The sequence below is a fragment of the Lepidochelys kempii genome, chromosome 3 (genome assembly GCF_965140285.1).
Source record: "Lepidochelys kempii isolate rLepKem1 chromosome 3, rLepKem1.hap1, whole genome shotgun sequence".
NCBI classification, from domain to species: Eukaryota; Metazoa; Chordata; order Testudines; family Cheloniidae; genus Lepidochelys; species Lepidochelys kempii.
In genome coordinates this window covers 131030415-131050304 of record NC_136382.1, presented here as the reverse complement: position 1 = coordinate 131050304, position 19890 = coordinate 131030415, and the positions used below count along the sequence as shown (strand labels likewise).

The following is a 19890-nucleotide window of genomic DNA, read 5'->3' as shown; positions in this document are numbered from 1 at the left end:
GCCCACAGCTTGAATACTGTGTGCAGATGTAGTCGTCCCATCTCAAAAAAGATATATTGGACTTCGAAAAGGTTCAGAAAAGGGCAACAAAAATGATTACGGGCATGGAACGACTGCCTTACGAGGAGAGATTAATAAGACTGGGACTTTTCAGCTTGGAAAAGAGACAACTAAGGGGGGAATATAATAGAGGGCTATAAAATCATAACTGATGTGGAGAAGGTAAATAAGGAAGTATTATTCACTCCTTCTCCCAACATAAGAACTAGGGGCCACCAAATGAAATTAATAGGCAGCAGGTTTAAAACAAACAAAGGAAGTATTTTTTTACACAACTCACAGTCAACCTGTGGAACTTCTTGCCAGAGGATGTTGTGAAGGCCAAGATTATAACAGGGTTCAAAAAAGAACTAGATAAATTCAGGGAAGATAGCCACCGATGGACCTATTAGCCAGGATGGGCAGGGATGGTGTTCCTAGCCTCTGTTTGCCAGAAGCTGGGAATGGATCACTTGATTACCTATTCTGTTCATTCCCTCTGGGGCACCAGGCATTAGCCACTGTTGGAAGACAGGATACTGGACTAGATGGACCTTTGGTCTGACCCAGTATGGCCGTGCTTACGTTCTCTCATGGTACCTTCTATTTCAGTCTGTTTTATATGTTTAGAATCCACAGCATGTTTGTTTTGTTAACTTTGAAACTCCAGAAATGGAATTGTTTCCTAATTAGTGCTAATTACTACAAATTTGGTCTTTATGTGGAACTATTCAGATTCTTACCAAAATTTTACACTTGTAATTTAATTTTCATAGTTGTGACAGTTTCACAGAGATAAATACTTTCCTAATATAATGAAACTATCTTGTGCATCATCCCATTATGAATGTGCAGAAGGTCTAGAGATTAAAATTCAAAAGGGAAAAATCCACTGGGGTTCAGTAAAATGTCTACCTTCCACACTAAAGATGCCTGCAGTAGGTTGTAGAACACTTTAAATGATAGTGTAGAATTTAGATTCCCTAAGTAATCTGAATGGAAAGAACATCTAAGAAAATTATCAATTCCCATTATCAATTGTTGTAGTCAGACCACAAAGATCTTTTGAACATGGGCTTAAAAATCACTCTTTAGGAGTGCTGGCTTCTTGCTTCTCAAAGGGGGTATTTACTATCTCAACCAGTAATGGACCCAATGCCTCCTCACTACAATTCACCAACTAGGAATTACATGAGTCTAACTAGTAGGGTATTGCCTGAAGCGCCACAAAACACTCAAAAATCTCAGTAAAATAAGAAGGCCAAAAACCCCTGTTCTGTCCATCCCTACTTTTAGAATGGATCCATTATGATGGTGATTTCCAATCCATTCTGATTCAGAGCACTCAGATCTGTTTTTATGGTCTATGAAGTAGACTGAAAAGTCCTCAAAGCAGAAAACATTTTACTCTATACATGTGGAGATGGCTTGGTGAATCAAAACTGTCAGCCATACAGGTCTGCTGATCAGAATTTTGTGGATACCATTATGAAGGATAAAACTTTTCAAAGTGCATTCAACAGCATGAGTTGAATAATAGGGTCACTGTCGGCTGAGATGCTGCACACTTGAGAACCACTTCCAGACTCAGTGAGACTAAGTCATCTACACAAAGGGCCCAATCACACAAGTACAAAATGCCACTAGAACAAGAAGTTAATTGCTATTGATAATTCATACTTCAACATTTCTTCATTGCCATTTCCTTAAAGATCAGAATATTAAAAATATGAATTTTTAAAGCAAACGTACTTGTCTCCTGTTATTGTAATTGTGAATCCGTCATATTCCTTCCCTTGATCTTTGAGGCTAGGGACTTTTGTGTTTACAGTAAACCCATCTCTTGTTTTACTGTTAAACTGCTTTCAGAAAAAAGGAAATATATTAGAATAAATATAGTAGGATAAGCTTTCTAGCCACTGTTCTGTAACACTGATTTCTAGAGGACAGTTTTAACAAGAGATAGCTAGTGCAGCTATGGTCTTCTAAATAAAAAATTTAAATAAAAAAGACTAAGCTAGAACTACACAGACAAATGTTTTTCCCAAGCCCCAGTATGATACTCATCATTTGGCATATTAATGTGAAAACAGTAATATAAGTTGTAGAGTCTGTATTTTACTTTTATACTTTGTAATTAAATGAATTACTCTAAATTGCATTCCAGAACATAGCTCACAATTTTTTACTGTTAGCCAATCTCATTCAACATCCTTTGCATAGTTTTCTCCTCACCAGAAGGAAAAACAAAACAAAACACTTTTTCAAATTTTGCAAAGCCAAAAAATAGTGATTTAAATTTAAAATTGAAGCCAAAAGCCATAACTAATGTGACAATTATAAACCACAATAACTTTATTCAAATAAAGCTAAGAGTCAAGTTCTATTCAAAGTTACCCACCTATTTGAACAACCAGACCACTTAAATACTAACTGGCTCTCTCAATTTATCCATGCAGCATTAAAGACAATTGCTCCATTTCCATTGTTGAGTGAATGGCTTTTGCAACCATGTCTTTAAAAATACAATAGTATGATCAATGGAATTATGTTTTGGCCAAGGATTTCATTATTTAAAAAGATTAAAAGCTTTTATTGAGAAATAGCATTCCAATGTGATATGTACAATTGAGAAGGATACACATGCAATCCAAATCAGATCAAAATCATTGTTTTTTGAAAACCAGGAATATTTGTTGCCAATTCTTAGGAAGAGATCTTTATTTCTAGCTAAATCATTCACAGTTCCTTAAATAGTTATATATTTTTGTCATCGCTGTACTAATCTGTGTTTTCAAATCAGCTGATAACATTTCCCTTTGTCAAGTACCTCCGCAAAAAGTGGCATCCATTTTGCTTTAGAGGGCCTTACATTATGATTTCCAATATCATAATGTGTTGTTCAGGACAATCAAATATCTTTCAATTTTTCCTTCCCAGCCTTTTGTTTAGTTTTACTGGAATCCACTCCAAAAAAAGGTGAGCACCGGGTTGGAGACTGAGAGCTGACAGGGCTGTAAAGGTATGGTCTTAAACTCCCCTAACCCTCAGACAATCCTTAATATATGCTTTAAGAAAGTAACTTGGAGGTGACATTTGCGCCACTTATCAGAGAACCACACAGAAAACCTAGGTAGCAGTGTTTAAGCTTCTGTGAAGACACCTATACCTGATCAGTTTGAATTACCCTGCTTTGATTGGTGTGAATGTTCCTTTCCGAACTATTCAAGTCTGAATATTTTATTTATATTCTGTTCATTTTAGAGATTTTTTTTTTTAAATCAAGCCCTTCTTGCCATATTCCCAAAGATTTAAATACTCAACTAACATTAGATTTATTTGAAAAATCTTAGAACTAAACCCTGAGCTGGAAGGACCTAATGGTTAGTAGGGATGAAAGAGTAACTCAGTCTCCATGCCACATAATCCAAAGCCTTTTTATGGAGGCTACCAACAGGGTGCTAATAATTGGAAGGGCCGAGCTGGGTTTGGTGATTCTGGCACTTTTCCACTAGATCAGAGTAGATCACCAGTTCATTCCACGTTGGTCATCAGCCATTAACAGGCAACTACTTTTGCTCATTGCTGCTCTGGGCCACATTCAAATCAGTGGCCCTGAACTGAAAAAAAATGTTCCATACTTGTTAGGATATAGATATTCAGGCCTGTCTGTAAAGGCCTATACTCTAAGAATTTAGGTGTATTCTTATCACTTGGCTAGTGATAGAGGTATAAAAGAAAGAATCAAAACCACTGTCTACCAGTGTAAGGGCCTTCTCTTACTGTGACAGTTTGTGGCCCTGTGCTTAGGCTCAGGCCTTTGGCTAAGCAGCAGAGGCAGCCATAAGCTGGGAAGCGAACGGTCACATCCTCACATTCCAAACTAGTCACATTGAAATAAGGTGCTATTGGGCTGTTAGGCACTATCAGGACAGGATTGTATTCCTATCACCTCCAGAGAAAGGGAAGTGCCTAGAAAATGTAAAAGGAAACTTAGTTTGATAGCATCCTGTCTGGCAAGAACTCACTTATCAATAGCTGGGATGTGAAATCCTCACTTCTGCATTGTTTTGTCATTATAGTTCCCACTTTGCTGTTGTTTGTCTGTATAATCTCTGTCTGGTTCTGTGATTGTTCCTGTCTGCTGTATAATTAATTTTGCTGGGTGTAAACTAATTGAGGTGGTGGGATATAATTGGTTACATATAATTGGTTACATATAATTGGTTACATGTTACAATATGTTAGGATTGGTTAGTTAAATTTCAGGAAAATGATTGGTTAAGGTATAGCTAAGCAGAACTCAAGTTTTACTATATAATCTGTAGTCAATGAGGAAGTGACTGGGTGTGGGTGGGGGTGGGCATGTGGGTGTGTGAGATGGGAACAGGGAATGGGGGTAAGAAAATTGGAATCATGTTTTGCTAAAGGGGGAAATGGGAACAGGGAATGGGAGTAAGGAAGTTGGAATCATGCTTGGCTAAGGGTAGGAATGGGAACAGGGACACAGGTGTAAGGCTCTGTGGTGTCAGAGCTGGGAAGGAGGATACTAAGGAAGGAAACTGGAATCATGCTTGCTGGAAGTTCACCCCAATAAACATCGAACTGTTTGCACCTTTGGACTTCGGGTATTGTTGCTCTCTGTTCATGTGAGAAGGACCAGGGAAGTAAGTGGGTGAAGGAATAAGCCCCCTAACAATACTCCATAAACTCCAATTCCATAAACTCTTTTCTTCAGTTTGTTCAATTATGTTTTACACAGTTAAGCTGAACCAGTCATTCAGGTTCTAAATAAAAATCCTCATCACTAGGAAGCCTGGCTTCAAGGAACCAGTACACACAGAATTTTTTCCTCCCTTTTACAGGCATATTTTTCTTTTACTAATTAAAAATAATTATTGGATTAAGTCTTCTCAGGTACACATCACATGCATCTAAGGGAAGGATCAAGCCTTAGATGAGCAGATTTGCAGTTATTTTGATTAGTATGTTAATTCTTTAGAATACAGCCAAAGTTCCTACAGTTGTTCATTTTAAATTAGACATACAACTGTCCATTTAAATTGTTACCCACGAGCTGAAGGTTGTTGCAAAACTTACCTTCATTATGGGGAGAAGGTCTTCTACTTTATGTACATTTTCCAGTGCTTCTCTAACTTCTAGCAAACCTTTAGGATTATTAGCACTATAATAAAACATATGCAACAATTTTAACATACAGAAACACAACGGTCAAACAAATCTAGCATTTTTCAGAACATCCATCTAGTGTTACTGTAACCAACCATTTAGATGGTCAATGGAGTGAACTACTACATTATATTCTATTGCATTTCCCTTGGCAAATTTCCCCGCTCTTCCCATTTGGTCAGGGGGTGAAAATTAAACAATACAATAAGACATTTTTTACCTAATGATTTTCTTTCTATGACTGAATTAGGGTTGCCAACCCTCCCAGTTTTGCCAGGAGTCTCCCGGAATCGGGCTCTATCTCCCGGAGGCTACTGAAGCCAATCCAGGAGATTTTAGCTCGCTTAAAGTCTAGCAGCGAGCAGGGCTAAGGCAGGCTCCCTGCCTGCTTGCCCTGGCCCTGTGTCGCTCCAGGAAGCAACCAGCAAGTCCCTGTGGCCCAGGGGAGTGTGTGTGAGGGGGTAGGGAGTCTCAACGCTGCCCCTGCCTGCAAGCACCTCCCCCGCAGTTCCCACTGGCCAGGAACTGCAGCCAATGGAAGCTGCAGGGGCGGTGCTTGCAGGCAGGGCAGTGCACAGAGCCTCCTATCCCCCTCGTGCTCGCTGCTTCCACAAGCGGCACAGGGCGGGGCCAGGGCAGGCAGGGAGCCTGCTTTAGCCCTGCTGTGCTGCCACCCAAAAGCCACCTGAGGTAAGCGCTGCCCCAGCCAGAGCCCTCACCCCTCAGCCCCTTCTACACCCCAACCCCAGCCCGGAGCCCCTCCTACACCCAAACTCCCTCCCAGAGCCCACACCCCAAACCCTGACCCCCATCCCGGAGCCAGTACCCCAAACCCCCTATCACACCCCAATCTTCTGCCCCAGCCTGGAGCACCGTCCTGCACCCAAACTCTCTCCCACACCCCAAATCCCCTGCCCTAGCCCTGAGCCCCTCCTGCACCCAAATTCCCTCCCAGAGCTTGTATCCCACACCACCTTCTGTACCCCAACCCCCTGCTCCAGACTCAGCCCAGAGCCCCCTCCCTCACTCTGCACCCCTCGGCCCCAGCCCAGAGCCCGCACCCCCTCCCACAACCCAACCTCCTGCCCCAGCCTGGTGAAAGTGAGTGAGGGTGTGGGAGAGTGAGCAACCAAGGGAGGGCTGATGGAGTGAGTGGGGCAGGGCCTCAGGGAAGGGGCCGTGCCAGGCCAGGGTGTTTGGGTTTGTGTGATTAGACAGTTGGCAACCCTAAACTGAATTCACCATAGATTAGACATTCAGATTGCACCTGTTCTGTAAACATTCAGACTGGCCTTCAGACTTCACCACACCCCTTCTTACCATTTCCCCAGATTCATACTTTCAAAGCTGCGAGGAAATGCTAAATTCTGATTAGGAAATTAAACACATACATCATGATAAAGACTTATTCAACAATATTAACCATTTACCTGGATCCACAAAAGACCCACAGACACCCAAAAAAGCTGGTTAGGTAGGGCAAACTGGAAACAGAGGTCACTCACAGAAAGGAAATCAAGTAATAAGATGGCAAATCTTCCATTCTGGAGCCTGATCTCTCACGCACTCAGACATTTGGGACAAACAAACTGAAAAGGAGAGAACTACACCTCCAGGTTGCATACTAGGTGTCATGATCAAGCTTCAAAACATAGCGAATGCCTATATCATGACAGATCCAACAGTCCAGCCCCTTAGTTTTGACCTTTCACATCATCCCTGAGTAAAGCCTAATTGCTTCTGATGCAGAGTGACCAGATGTGCTATTAAGGATCATCAGTGGGGCCTTTTTGATTCCACATTTTGCCACTGTGGCCAGTTAGACAATGTTGGTCATATACTTGCAGGCTGCACGCATTGGCAAAGACTTTATGGTTCCCTCATGGACTTAAAGGCCCTTCCTTCAGCTACTGAATGGTTAAGACACAGACTACACATGCTTGACTTGATCGTCTATGTAGATGCAATCACAATACACACACACACACAGTATCCCATGTACTCTCAGTATCTAAGCTGTGAGGCTCAAGTACCCTTGACTGGGATAGAGGGGCACACCCTTTTGCGAGTGGAGGAGAAGCCACCTTTTGAAGGAACTGGGAAGATTCTTCAGCAGCTCATAAAGCCTTGCTTACAGGTGCATGCTTCACTAAAGTCACAATATTTCAGTGGGGGTGGGGGAGGCAGGGGTAGTTTTAAATTGTTGGATGCCAAATCTCTTTTAAAAGTTATTAAAAATATTTAGTTTAAAGAACAAGAAGTGCTAGGCCAGCTCTAATTGTTTCTCACTAGTTTAGCAAAGTCATTAGATTCCATGGTGGAACATAAAGCATTTTACCATTTACACAGCAATGGCATTAGGAGCTTTGCATTTAGCTAACATATTTGCAAGTCTGCGTTTCACAAAGGTGTTTATCATTCCCATATTTAAAAAATAAAAGAACATTTAAAACATTTCCAACTACACATTTTCCTCTACATTTTTAAGAGCACAAGCAGATTTCTTTGCCAGAGAGTGGGGGTTGGTAGAGCCCACTTTACCTAGATTTCTTATTCTGATAACACAAACCTACACTCCTTTCACAATCAGGTTTCTTCCAAAAAGTGTTTACACGGTTTGTGTCTGCTTGAGGTTTGCTTGTCTTTGGGAGATAGAAGCAGAAACCTTCTGGAATACCTTTGACTAGTTTTAACATTTTGTAATATAATTAGCCAAATGTGAATTGTTTTATTTCCAAGCATCCTGGCTCTAACATTCTTGTAGCTATATCAATATTCAGAAAACGTGCAAACAAGCTTTTAATGGCTTTTAAAATAAGTTATAATACTTATTAATATAATTTTGTATCACCATTGAGGTCTCTTCTCCCACAAGTATAATACTCTGAAAGCCTTGACTCCCCTTTCTATAAGATCTTTGGGAATGACATCTTCATATTTTATGTTGTGTTTTTCCAAGATGCCACTGCTCCAATCCTGTGGATTGTGAAGAGAGAATCCTTTAGTTATAGGATTGTAGAATTTCAGGGCCTGCCAACTAAGTCTCTTCCATTTGTTGGGCGTTCTTACTTCTTCCTATAGATCTCTTCAAAAGATGAATCAAGGAGGATAGCAAATTCTATCTGAATTTGGGATTGGAGATACATGTCCTTGGCTTTAGTCTACTCATCCTCTCTCTGGCTAGATCTCAATGGTAGTCACCCCCTTCCTCTCTATGGTTTCATATATTTTAAGGCCAAAAGGGAGCATTATGGTCATCTAGTCTGATCTCCTGCATCACACAAGCCATCAAGTTTCACCCAGTGATTCCTATAGGAAAACCAATAATTTGGATGAAGATGGAGCATACATTACAAAATCATCCAATTTTGATTTAAAAATTTCAAGTGACGGAGAATCCAGCTCATGATTTGATAAGCTATCTTCACTGCTTCACACACATCTAGGGGACAAATAGAACCTCTCTCCTGCACCTTTGACTCCTGTCTATTATCCAAAGCCAAGAATTCCCCTTCTTCAGAAGGGAAGCTAGAGTTTGTGGAAAGAGATTAGGATCTGGAGCACTGTTCCTATATTTGGGCTTCTTTAGCATTGGTAAGATTGGTCATCCCTACAACCTCCCCTTGCTTGGTGTTCCCTTTTTGGTTTTAGCCTGTTGTGGAGATCCTGAGCTCCAGTGCTTCCTCATCTTCAGACATAATGGGAGAGGCAGTGCAAAGAAACATCCTAAAGAAAGTCCAGGTCTCACTCTTGGGATGAAGTCAGAAACAATGCTATATTCTTTGTCAGGCAAAACACCAGCGGATACTTCTTTGGCAATACCTCCATGAGGACCCTTGAATCCTGCTCAGTTCTTGAGACACAGTGAATTGGACCATCTTCATTGATCAAGTATTCGACAGAGGGAATTTTGGTCTGATCCCTGAAACTCCCTGATCTAATTAACTTGTAAAGTAAAAAAGCTCCCAGTCCCCTCATAAATATGGTTTATACTGTCAGCCTTTTCCTCCTCACTCCAGAGGCCATGGACTGTTTGGGTCTCCAGGCTTGTGCCTGCTACAAGGACTAAAGGATCTGGAAGGCAGATGGGTAGGTCTTTCTGGATGTTGTGGGCTGATCATCACTGTAAGGAGTTGAACATCTGTCAGAACCCATACCTGATCTTTCATGTCTTCTGGGCAATGGTCCCATACCTTTAGTACGAAGGCTTAAGAACATAAGAACAGCCATACTGGGTCAGACCAATGGTCCATCTTAGCCCAATATCCTGTCTTGTGACGGTGGCCAATGTCAGATGCTTCAGAGTGAATGAACAGAACAGGCAATCATCGAGTGATCCATTCCCTGTCATCCACTCCCAGCTTCTGGCAAACAGAGGCTAGGGACACTCAGAGTATGGCGTTCCATCCCTAACCATCTTGGCTATGAATTTATCTAGTTCTTTTTTGAACCCTGTTATAGTTCTGGCCTTCACAACATCCCCTGGCAATGAGTTTCACAGATTGACTGTGCGTTGGGTGAAAAAATACTTCCTTTTGTTTTAAACCTGCTGACTGTTCATTTCATTTGGTGACCCCTAGTTCTTGCGGTATAAGGAGTAAATAACACTTCCTTACATACTTTCTCCACACTTGTCATGATTTTGTAGATCTCGATCATATCCACCTAGTTATCTCTTTTCCAAGCTGAAAAGTCCCCGTCTTACTAATCCCTCCTCATATGAAAACTGTTCCATTCCCCTAATAATTTTTGTTTCCCTTCTCTGTACCTTTTCCAATTCTAATACATACTTGTTGACATGGGGTGACCAGAACTGCATATAGTATTCAAGATGTGAGTGTACCATGGATTTATATAGAGGCATTATGATATTTTCTATCTCATTATCTAGCCCTTTCCTAATGGTTCCTAACACTGTTAGCTTTTTTAATTGCTGCTGCACATTGAGCAGATGTTTTTAAGAGAATTATCCACAGTGATTCCAAGTTCTCTTCCTTGAGTGGTAGCAGCTAATTTAGAAACCATCATTTTGTATCTATAGTTGGGATTATGTTTTCCAATGTGCATTACTCTCCTTATATCAACATTGAATTTCATCTGCCACTTTGTTGCCCAGTCATCCAATTTTGTGAGATCCCTCTGTAAATCCAAAGCTGACTGTGAAGAGTTAACTATCTTGAGTAATTTTGCATTGTCTGCAAACTTTGCCACCTCTCTATTTAGCCCTTTTTCCAGATCATTTATGAATATGTTCAATAGGACTGGTCCCAGTTCATTTTGCCCCATAGGAGCTGTGGCTGCCCTGATGGGCAAGGGATCCCAACTGCCTATCCAACTCGCAGCACTGGGACCTAACAGATTACGGACGGAGGTTGGGCACTCCTTACTGTCTGCCAAGCCAGGGAAGGATACTTCACAAATAGAGCATCACTTGGATTTGACCCAGTGCTTTCTTGGCTGCTCTGCCATGCCTGCAAGGGAAAGAGGAGCCAGCAGGGAGATGATGCAACAGAGGCTCAGGGAGGGTTAAACCTCCCAAGCGATAACCAACCCAGGAGGAGGAGGAGGAATGCAAAGGAGGAAACACTGCTCAACACTGCCCAAAAAACTGAGCAGAAAAGTTAAAATAGAAGGAGTTAGGGCAGGAGCAAAAGAAACTGCCACTCTCTGTCTGCAGAGGCAGAGAATCTGGCAGCAAGCTGGAACACAGGGGGAGTGGCCAGACTGCATGGCACCAAAATCACTGATCTGTCTTTGTGAGGTGAAAGGTGAGAAGAGCAGCCCAGACGTCCAGAACTGTGGGAGACACTGGGTTGCAAGAGTTAACTCCCTGCTGCCCCCCACCCACCAAAATCAGCATTTAAATCTCAGATTGCAATGGGTGAAGTGGGAATGCTAAATCCACTGCTCTGTCTGTGCTGCTGATGGGAGAATCTGGCACAAAGAAAAAGAGCATGGTCAAGCCCCAGAGCCCAGTGGACATGTCGAAACTATTTCTAATATTGCAGCCCAAATGCCTTAGATTTGGGGGGGGGGGGGCGGGAGTCATGGTCAGGAAACAATAGCTAGGCTTTGCAAAAAAAGCTTTCTGCTCTCAGACATCATATGGGAGTATAAATTGTATTCCCCTAGCGCCCAGTAAACAAGAGCATGCAGGACCACTCTGAGCAATACGTTTTAATAAAGCACAGAAGTTTATCTATTCCTAAATAGGAGAATAATTTAATTTTCCAAAAGTAAATCTGCTGTTTATGGAAGATGCAAATCAACACCCCCTAGCTACTGAAATATACTGTTTGCACACAGGGTATGTACAACATCGGCAGCAATATCACAAACTTTCCACACCGTGCTTTGCCACTTGATCTAGAGGAACTAGGGATGTAAATACCATTTAAAAAGTTAACCGTTTAAACTAAATATATTTTAATTGTTTAAACTGTTAACTGATTGATCTGTTGGGGCTGACCTGGCTGGTGGGGGGCAGGGTTGGGGAGCTGGGGTTGGCGGGCTGGCCGGACAGCGCAGCAGGGCCCACTCCGGACAATGTGGGGCTGCTGGGCCAGCCGGTGTGGGGCTGTTGGGGCTGACCAGCAGGCCAGCCTGAGGTTAACAGTTAAGGTGGTTAACCGGTAAGATTAATGCTAACCGGTTAACCAGTGAACATCTTACATTCCTATGTAGATATGTCCGCATATCTATTCAAGGGACACCATCATAGGACCTAATCACATCAGCCACAGTATCAGAGGCTCGTTCACCTGCTCATCTACCAATGTGATATATGCCATCATGTGCCAGCAATGCCCCTCTGCCATGTACATTGGCCATACCAGACAGTCTCTAAGCAAAAGAATAAATGGACACAAATCAGACGTCAAGAATTATAACATCCAAAAACCAGTCGGAAAACACTTCAACCTCCCTGGGCACTCAATTACAGACCTAAAAGTCGCAATTCTTCAACAAAATTAGAGACATTAGAAGGTTGTAATTCACTTGTGAGGAAGTCAGAAAATATCCTCTATAGTCCAACAGCAATATTAAGTATCTTCCTTTTGTCCTTAATCACCTCCCATCAAACTTTCTCCAAACTTCACTATTCCAGAGAAAAGCCTTTAGGGTGGCTTTTTAAACTACAGATCACACTCACTTATAAGGGCTGAAAACACTCTGATCCCCAGCCTTCATAATACCTGTCAAAGATAACAATTTCCTACATATTACCCTCCACAGATGATCCATACAAAGCCATGCCCACGTCTCCCACCCTATTATAGGCTGCACACATCAATCACCAATATTGTTCAGAAAAATTAATTATTTCATATTCCCGTAATCTGGAGTATGGATCAACAACATTTTCCATGACCACTTTGAACACCCTCCCTTGTAAGACAGGGCTAAGATCCACCCATGCCTGATATAGGCCAGAAGGATGGGTACAGGTACTCTTAAAAATTAATTACTTGAATTACTATTATCATTCATATGTAAAAGAGAAGATTACTTTGCTTTCTTTCATATGGCATTTCTTCTCCCATTGGTAAGAGGACACAGTTATGGGTGTACTGGAACTTTATGAAAATATTTCCCCAGACTTTCTGTATGGTCTATGAATATAATACAATTTTGAATTGATATTGAAGGTGGAAGGAAAAAATATTAAATAAACCATTTACCCATGATAAACAAGGATCCTGTCTTTGATAAAATGAAGTATTTTTTCAAAATATTCCAGGTACCTCATGTTAATGACTTGTCCCCTATAGAGAGAAGATAAACAAAAATGTCTTTTAAAATGTCTACTAGGATAGTCCACTTCATAACTAACATGTATGCTGTTCATAAAAGCATGATATGTGGTTTCCATACAGTAGTGTATGGAAGAGTAGTGGAAGCTTAATCAGAGGTTTGTCTGAATAAATAAGTAAGCCATGTATTTTCAATAGGGGCTTGTAGAATCTTCAAGGTCTCACTGCTCTTGCTGCTTTTCAACAAGCTATTTTTCATGTGTGCTCTCGCACTACCACCCGTGTTCTTGTGTACAGTTAAAAAAAAAAATCAGTACCACAATTACCAATTTGGATTTGCAAATATTTTTTGTATACTAGAAAGCTGTATGTGTTTATCTGTGAAGAAAAATGCAGGGACTGATAATCCTAACTGTAACTGGTTTACTTTGAGCACTGGTATGTGATTGTGATGTCTGTTCTAAACAACTTAAGTATCCTCTTCTTATGGATGTGTTTGTATTAACTGTCCCTAAATCCCACACATAAAATTGTAATTATTTTTGTTTTAAATCAAAGTTTTCTGGGATGATTCACTGAATCCAGATTCAGAGTAGGGGAATATCTTAAGGACACTGCAAAATATCAAGTATGCACATTTTTTTTTAAAGGGGTGGGGGAGAATGAGTGGAGTGCAATAACTTTAAAACACATTTCCATCTAGAAAGACACCAGATGTTTCCAACTCCAGGACATTTTCAAGAAGATTTTCAGTTCTAGATATTATCTAAATACTGTACTCTACTGCTCTTCCAGGAAATTAAATATTTAATCAGCAGTCCACAAGCAAACAAACAAACAGCTGACTTGGCGCCTTCTTCCTTGAACATTAGGTATGAGCCTGTAAACTCTCAAAAGAGTCCTGTCAGAATTGTAGCCATACATAATGCCTTGAACGGGAACATTACGTACCATTATTGCATTGTAGGAATCCTTCATGTTCTCCAGTCTACAAAATAAGATTTTATATAGCAAACGTTACAGCTACATATACCAGGAGGCTAAAATCACTGTCAATCATAGGAGATATGTTTATAGCCAGTCTCTAGCCTCTTTCTATAATTATTCAGGGCTTGATTATAGCACCTTAACTCATTTTTGTGCTGCACTCCTTACTACTCACACAGTCCTACTGATTTTCATTTACCTCAGTGGGAATAAACACTGATCAGAATTAGAATACTCAAGTGTGTATGTTAGAAAAGAAAGGGAAAGAGAATGGATGATAAACAATTACTGATAAGATTTGCCCTTGTTGTACGTCCCATCTTATTTCATCCTACACAAAAGCTTTCTGTACAACAGGCAGAAGTATAAAGGAGTAAAAATAAGAAAACAGCATTTAACTGAATGACAGCTTGGAGAACTCAGATACCAAAGTCAGCCTAAAAGGATGCTGGATCTAGCCAGTGAGAAGTGGTAATGAATAAGGAAAGACATCAGGTAGAGGCTCAAGAGTTATTTGTTGTTCCTCAACTCCCTCTACTTGATAGGCGCTGCCACCTCTTCAGAATGCCCAAGAACAGATAGTAGTAGTGGGTGTCTCAACATATACTTGGAGGAATACTGACAGCTTTCATCACTGAGAACAGGTCTCAAATCCTTGTTTTGCCCATAAAAACAAAAGTTTAGACTTTCAAAAAGGCAAAGAAAGATTTGATAACTTATAACCAGACGGAGATGAGCCTAAGGCACTCTTATACGGTCTCAAAAGAGCAGAAATGGCAGCTTAAGAATGCTAAGCCCTAGACCCGTACAGAACCCTAAGAAAATCAAGTGAAAAGACTTTGTAAACACTTGTGAGGCGTTCCCAAAGGACCACCCAACAGAAATGTTCCATATTCAAGTGACTAAAAGACTACGGTGGAAAGTTTTCTGGGACTCTCCAGTGGTTAAGCCTCTACAAGGAAAAAATCGAATGCAGAAACCATCATTTATCATCCTCCAAGATGCCAGACTGAGGTAGTAAGAACTGTTGAATGGAATTGGACCCTGCATAAAGGAGTCCCAGACAAAGAAGGTATTGTTAGTATGGACCTAACAAAAGGACTATTATGTACAGAAACAATGGTGACAGTATGGGCCAAAGGGATCCTATGAGACTAGGCTGAGCACCGTCTGACCTGATCTTTCATAACTATGCAAGGAAATCAGGTGAGTGAAGGTAACAAGTTTCCAAACCCTTTTCCCCACTCCCAGGAGAACACGTAATTTATCCTGCAAGTCGAAGTGTGGGAAAAAGAAAGAGGTTATTTTGGTTCACCTCCAGCCTCCCAGCAGTCTACTATGGGCTCTACTGCAAGCAATCAAACTTACTGCTCTTGGTACTCCTTGAAACAACCTACACAACTTTTTGGTTCATCTAACTACTATATATAAAAATCAAATTGGGCTAGTTCGTGCAGCTCTGAAAATTAGTACTACTTTTTTGAGGCTGCTATCTTGTGCTCAAGACTCCAAGTTTGATAAAGATTAAGCCCCTAGCCTTTATGGTTGTGAAAATAACCTTCAAAATATAAACTGAACATAAACCAATGCCTAAATCTGCCTGAAACAACAGCCCAGAGGTATGAAATGATCCCATTAATCTCAACAAGGTTTTCATCTGAAGCCTAGTTATGATATATGAATTAGCAGTATTGCAAAACTATTTCATGGCTGATTAAAGCACACAAGAAAGGATTATCCTATTTGTGCAGATTTGTGCAACAGATCAGCAGTATTGCATAATCTATTGCAAGTGATATCTCATTTTGATGGTCATGAGTGGATGGAAGGCAGAGCTTGGGAGAGTACTACTACCTACTACTCTCTCCATCTGCCTCATTCAATCCCAGATTAAATGGTTATTCTCAGAAAGGAATTCAATGATGTGCAAAGGAGAAAGTGGGCTCTTGGACTCAGAAAGGATGCAGTCAAAACTTGTGATGGGGAAGCAGGAAGGTTCATTAGTCTGGGAAGATTTAGGCCCTTGCAAACTGTAATCCAGGTAGGGATATTAATCAATCTTTCTGTCAAGAAAGCACTATCAGTATTATTCAAGCCATGGTACAAACCCCGGGAGCACAGGTCAGGCCAAAAGGAAAGGTCAGAAATTGATTCAGTCTGGTCCTGCACCTTATGAAGATACAGTAACCCATTTCACTATAAGTATAGCCTAGACATCTCACAGGAACTCACTAGACTTGTTGGAACATCAAACTATAGGATTGCTGGTGTTATCTGATGACAGGCATAAAAAATATTTAGACTACTGAGAGACAAACAGGGTTACTGAACTGGAGGTCAGCAACAGAGAAATCCCTTTGCAAAGTAGGCACTCTTTCCTCACTATTAATAACCCTAGCAAGAGTAGGGCATTCCTTAGAGTTCTTTTTTTTAATGCTGATGACAAGCCAAAACTGGAGGTTCAAGCTCTGCTTCTCCCTCTATCTCCCATATTGGGGGGGAAAAAAACAGGTAATGAGTTATGGCCTGAGGTAGGGGTTGCCCTCCACACTTTAAGAATGAAGAGTGTTTGGATTCTGTTGCACTTTTAATGGGAGAGAGAGGAGGATAAAGCAAAAGTTAAGAGAAGACCGGGGCCCAGGAAGCAGAATTTAATTTGAGAGGAAGAATACAGAAGTCTGAGCAGATCAGTGTCCCTGAAGAGCTGGGAACAGCTAATGTATCTGGCCCTACAAGGCAATTGTTGAGCTACAATCTGTGGAATGGGAAATGGTAGGAGTTGCAGTGAGTGAGTGAGTGAGAGAGAGAGAGAGAGAGAGAGAAAGAATACTATTATCCTGTGTACTGCGGGCTTTAAACATCAGTGATTCTTTCTGTAAAATATTTTTAGAAAGATCTTTTTCTAATTTTTTCCTTTTTGAGTAACACTGAAAAACAGGGTTAGAAATAAAAGTAGCAGGACTAAACAAGGATTCTGCTTCCCATAAAGGAAGATGGGAGCATAGCTACATATTTGCGGGTGTACACACACTCTCCATCCATGATTGACAGTGATTTTGCCACATGTCTCTCTCCTTTCTCCATTGCTTCGTGGTAGGTGGAGCTGTAATGCTTGCTATACAGAAACTTGTTTTATGGTATGAAGAAGAAGGAACGTACAACAATGATTTGAATTTTTCAAGTTCAAACCTTTTTCTGAAACTGCAGTTACCTTTCAGCTTCTTAGGTATTTTGACACCTGTGTCTTTAACCTTTCCATGCTGAAACATTTCCTCTAAATACTACTAATGGATGATGGTTACAAAGTAGGAAACACAGATTGCCTAGTACTGTGCAATTACAGCCGGAAGTATTGCCTTCTGGGAGTAGCATTTGTGGAAAATACATCAACCACAATGGGTTTAATCTTAGGTATATGAAGTAGGTATTTTAATTTGGGAATTAAAAACTAGAATGAAAAGTTATCTTTTGGGACCTAGTTATCTCTCCCCAAAATAAAGATAACATAAAATATTAGATTCAGAAAAAAGAAGGGGGTAAAAAAAAATCACAAGAGATGATCATTTGTTTTTAATGAGTGGAAAAACAAACAAAAGCTCTACTAGAATTAAAAACAAAATGTTATAAATTACATAGTATGCACACACTGAACACGGTCAGCTATAACAGTTCATGAGCAGCCTACATATTTTAGCACAATTCCTAATGCAAACAAGATTTGGCAAAAACGTCATACCTGATTAGATTGATGTGGTTATTAAAGCCTCTACTAAGACTTCGAGCTGGCATTTGGTCTAACCAAAGCACGGGCTGGTCTGGATCAGCTATCCTACAAAGAAATACCCTCGTTAAAATTGGTGCCGCTAAAGAAGTCTTACTACAGGTCATATTTTAAAAATCGAGAAAATATCAGTTGTGAAAATTTCTAAAGTTCCATCTTAAACATAACTGCCAACCTGTGGCTCTGAAAAGCTGGTTCATGTATCAGTGGCTTTAGGCAAAGCTTGAACTCAGAGATCATAAAACAAGATGCTGAATTTTTTTTTACTGAAACATGTATCAGCCTCTGTAACAGGAAGAAAGCAGTTAATAAAATTCTCACTAATGCAGCTAGGCAGTTTGAAATAGTTAACTCTATGCTAGCAGAGTATATCGCTGCAACGTATCCTACAATCTTTCACAGCTCTTTTTTAACTACCTAATACAAAAGGGAAAACAAGAGTATTTTCAGGAAAAAATGAACCCACAGAAACTTTTAAACACATGCCGTAACCTAGCAACTTGTATCCTCCTCTGGTATCTGAGAACCATTTCCCAAAAGAAAAAGAGGGCAGTAACGTCACTTCCCTATCTTTTCTCCCATAGGGCTGCTAAAATGGGGGCACTAGCTCAAGAGCGAAGTCCTCCATTTATCCAAAGAACAGGTGGAGCACAGGGGATGGGAGGAAAAGCTTCCTCAATATTGCCTGACAGATATGCTTCAAATATTATTTGGGGTAGATTTACATTTAAGAACAGTAACAGATTACTGTTACTGATTAGCTTGTTATACCTAATAATTGTGCACACTGCCAGTTTAGGATAAAAACTTTTCATATTATTGTTACCACATCCCCCCTCTTCCACTTGTTTCACCCATGTTATATCTTGTCTTTTAGACTAACTTCTCTTGGACAGGTACTGTCTTTTTATTTCATGTCTGTACAGAGTCTACCACAATGGGGTCCTGACTTGGTTAAGGCCTCTAGGCAATACTTTAGTATAAACCATTAGTCTAAACTGTTACAAACATACACTAACTGGTTCTTCAGGATGTATTGTCCACATGATTTCCAGCTTTTGGTGCGCATGCACATAAGACTAGATTGTTCTGGCCAGCCATATCGATTGGGGTCATGTCAGTGCCCTAGATGTCCTCACACTTCCCTCCCCATTGTCTCTCAGTTCTTTTGCCAGAGTCTGTAGTAGTCCTTGATGAGTATCCTCACTGCTGTGGAAAACTAAAATGCAGGACTCTGTACTGGTAGTGATGGACTCACTGATAGATGGTCCAATGTTTAGGGCTGTAGCCTAGGAATAACTCCCTGCTCTGCCAGATTTCCTGTGTGATCTTGGACAAGTCAATTAGTCTCTCTGTGCCTCGGTTCCTCATCTGTAAAACTGAGATTATAGCACTTCCCTACCTACTGTGGGTGTTGTGAGGATAAATACATTGAAGACTGACATGTTCAGATACTACAGCGATGAGGGGGCCACAATGGTCATTTAGTTAGATGTTTCTACCAGGAATCTCAGGTATATCTAGCTGGCTGGATGAATGGATGTATGGAAACGCATTTTGCATGTCAAGAGCTGCAAACCAACGTTGAGGATCTAACAAGAAAATTATGGAGGCCAAAGTGAACATCCTGAACTTGAACCAGCAAATGAAGTTGTTGGGATGTTGAAAATCCAGGATGGGTCGCCAACTACTGGTTCTTTGGAATGAAAAAGTAACAGGAATAAAAATGTCTGCCCCTAAATTCTAAGGGCACTTCCTCCACTGCTTCCAGTTGTAGGACCAACTGGTCCAAGATGATTCTAGCCCAACCTTCCTGGAAATAAAAGAGGCAGTTGCCATGTTGATGTGGAAAGGGCAGGGAGGGGGTCTAAAGCACAAAATATCCTCTGGTGGTTCTACCATGCTTTTGAAATTGCCTGGTGGAAGCCTCAGATTGAGGGGCAGCAGAAGACTAGACAGAGGGCCATCTCCAGTGGAATCTCTCTCTTCCTCTGTAGCTCTGAAGTCCTCTGTGGCCGATGATAATATTGGACAGAGAAGTGCTGTCTGAATAAGGGTTGCTGACTTGTTTAACTTCTTTTTGGGGTGGAAAAAAGAGGCCCAGAGAGTAGAGTTACCTGTCTTTAAGGGAGTGGAGGT

At 40.8% G+C, this 19890-nt stretch overlaps 1 protein-coding gene across 9 annotated transcripts in view; it reads right to left on the bottom strand.

Moving 5' to 3' along the window:
* The window catches only part of TTC13 (tetratricopeptide repeat domain 13), a 98114-nt gene that overhangs the window by 10875 nt on the left and 67349 nt on the right, over nucleotides 1-19890 (bottom strand). For 6 of the 9 annotated variants that reach the window (XR_012158142.2, XM_073338030.2, XM_073338025.2 and 3 more), the window contains 4 exons: nucleotides 17707-17799; nucleotides 12912-12995; nucleotides 5140-5224; nucleotides 1792-1901 (listed from right to left, as the gene is read on the bottom strand). Coding sequence is in view for 8 of the 9 variants with exons in the window: in XM_073338030.2 (XP_073194131.2) it covers nucleotides 1792-1901; nucleotides 5140-5224; nucleotides 12912-12995; nucleotides 17707-17799 (372 nt within the window). In the remaining variant the exon portion in view is untranslated. The remainder of the gene's footprint in view (nucleotides 1-1791; nucleotides 1902-5139; nucleotides 5225-12911; nucleotides 12996-17706; nucleotides 17800-19890) is intronic. The other 3 variants (XM_073338024.2, XM_073338027.2, XM_073338028.2) reach the window with 3 other exon arrangements.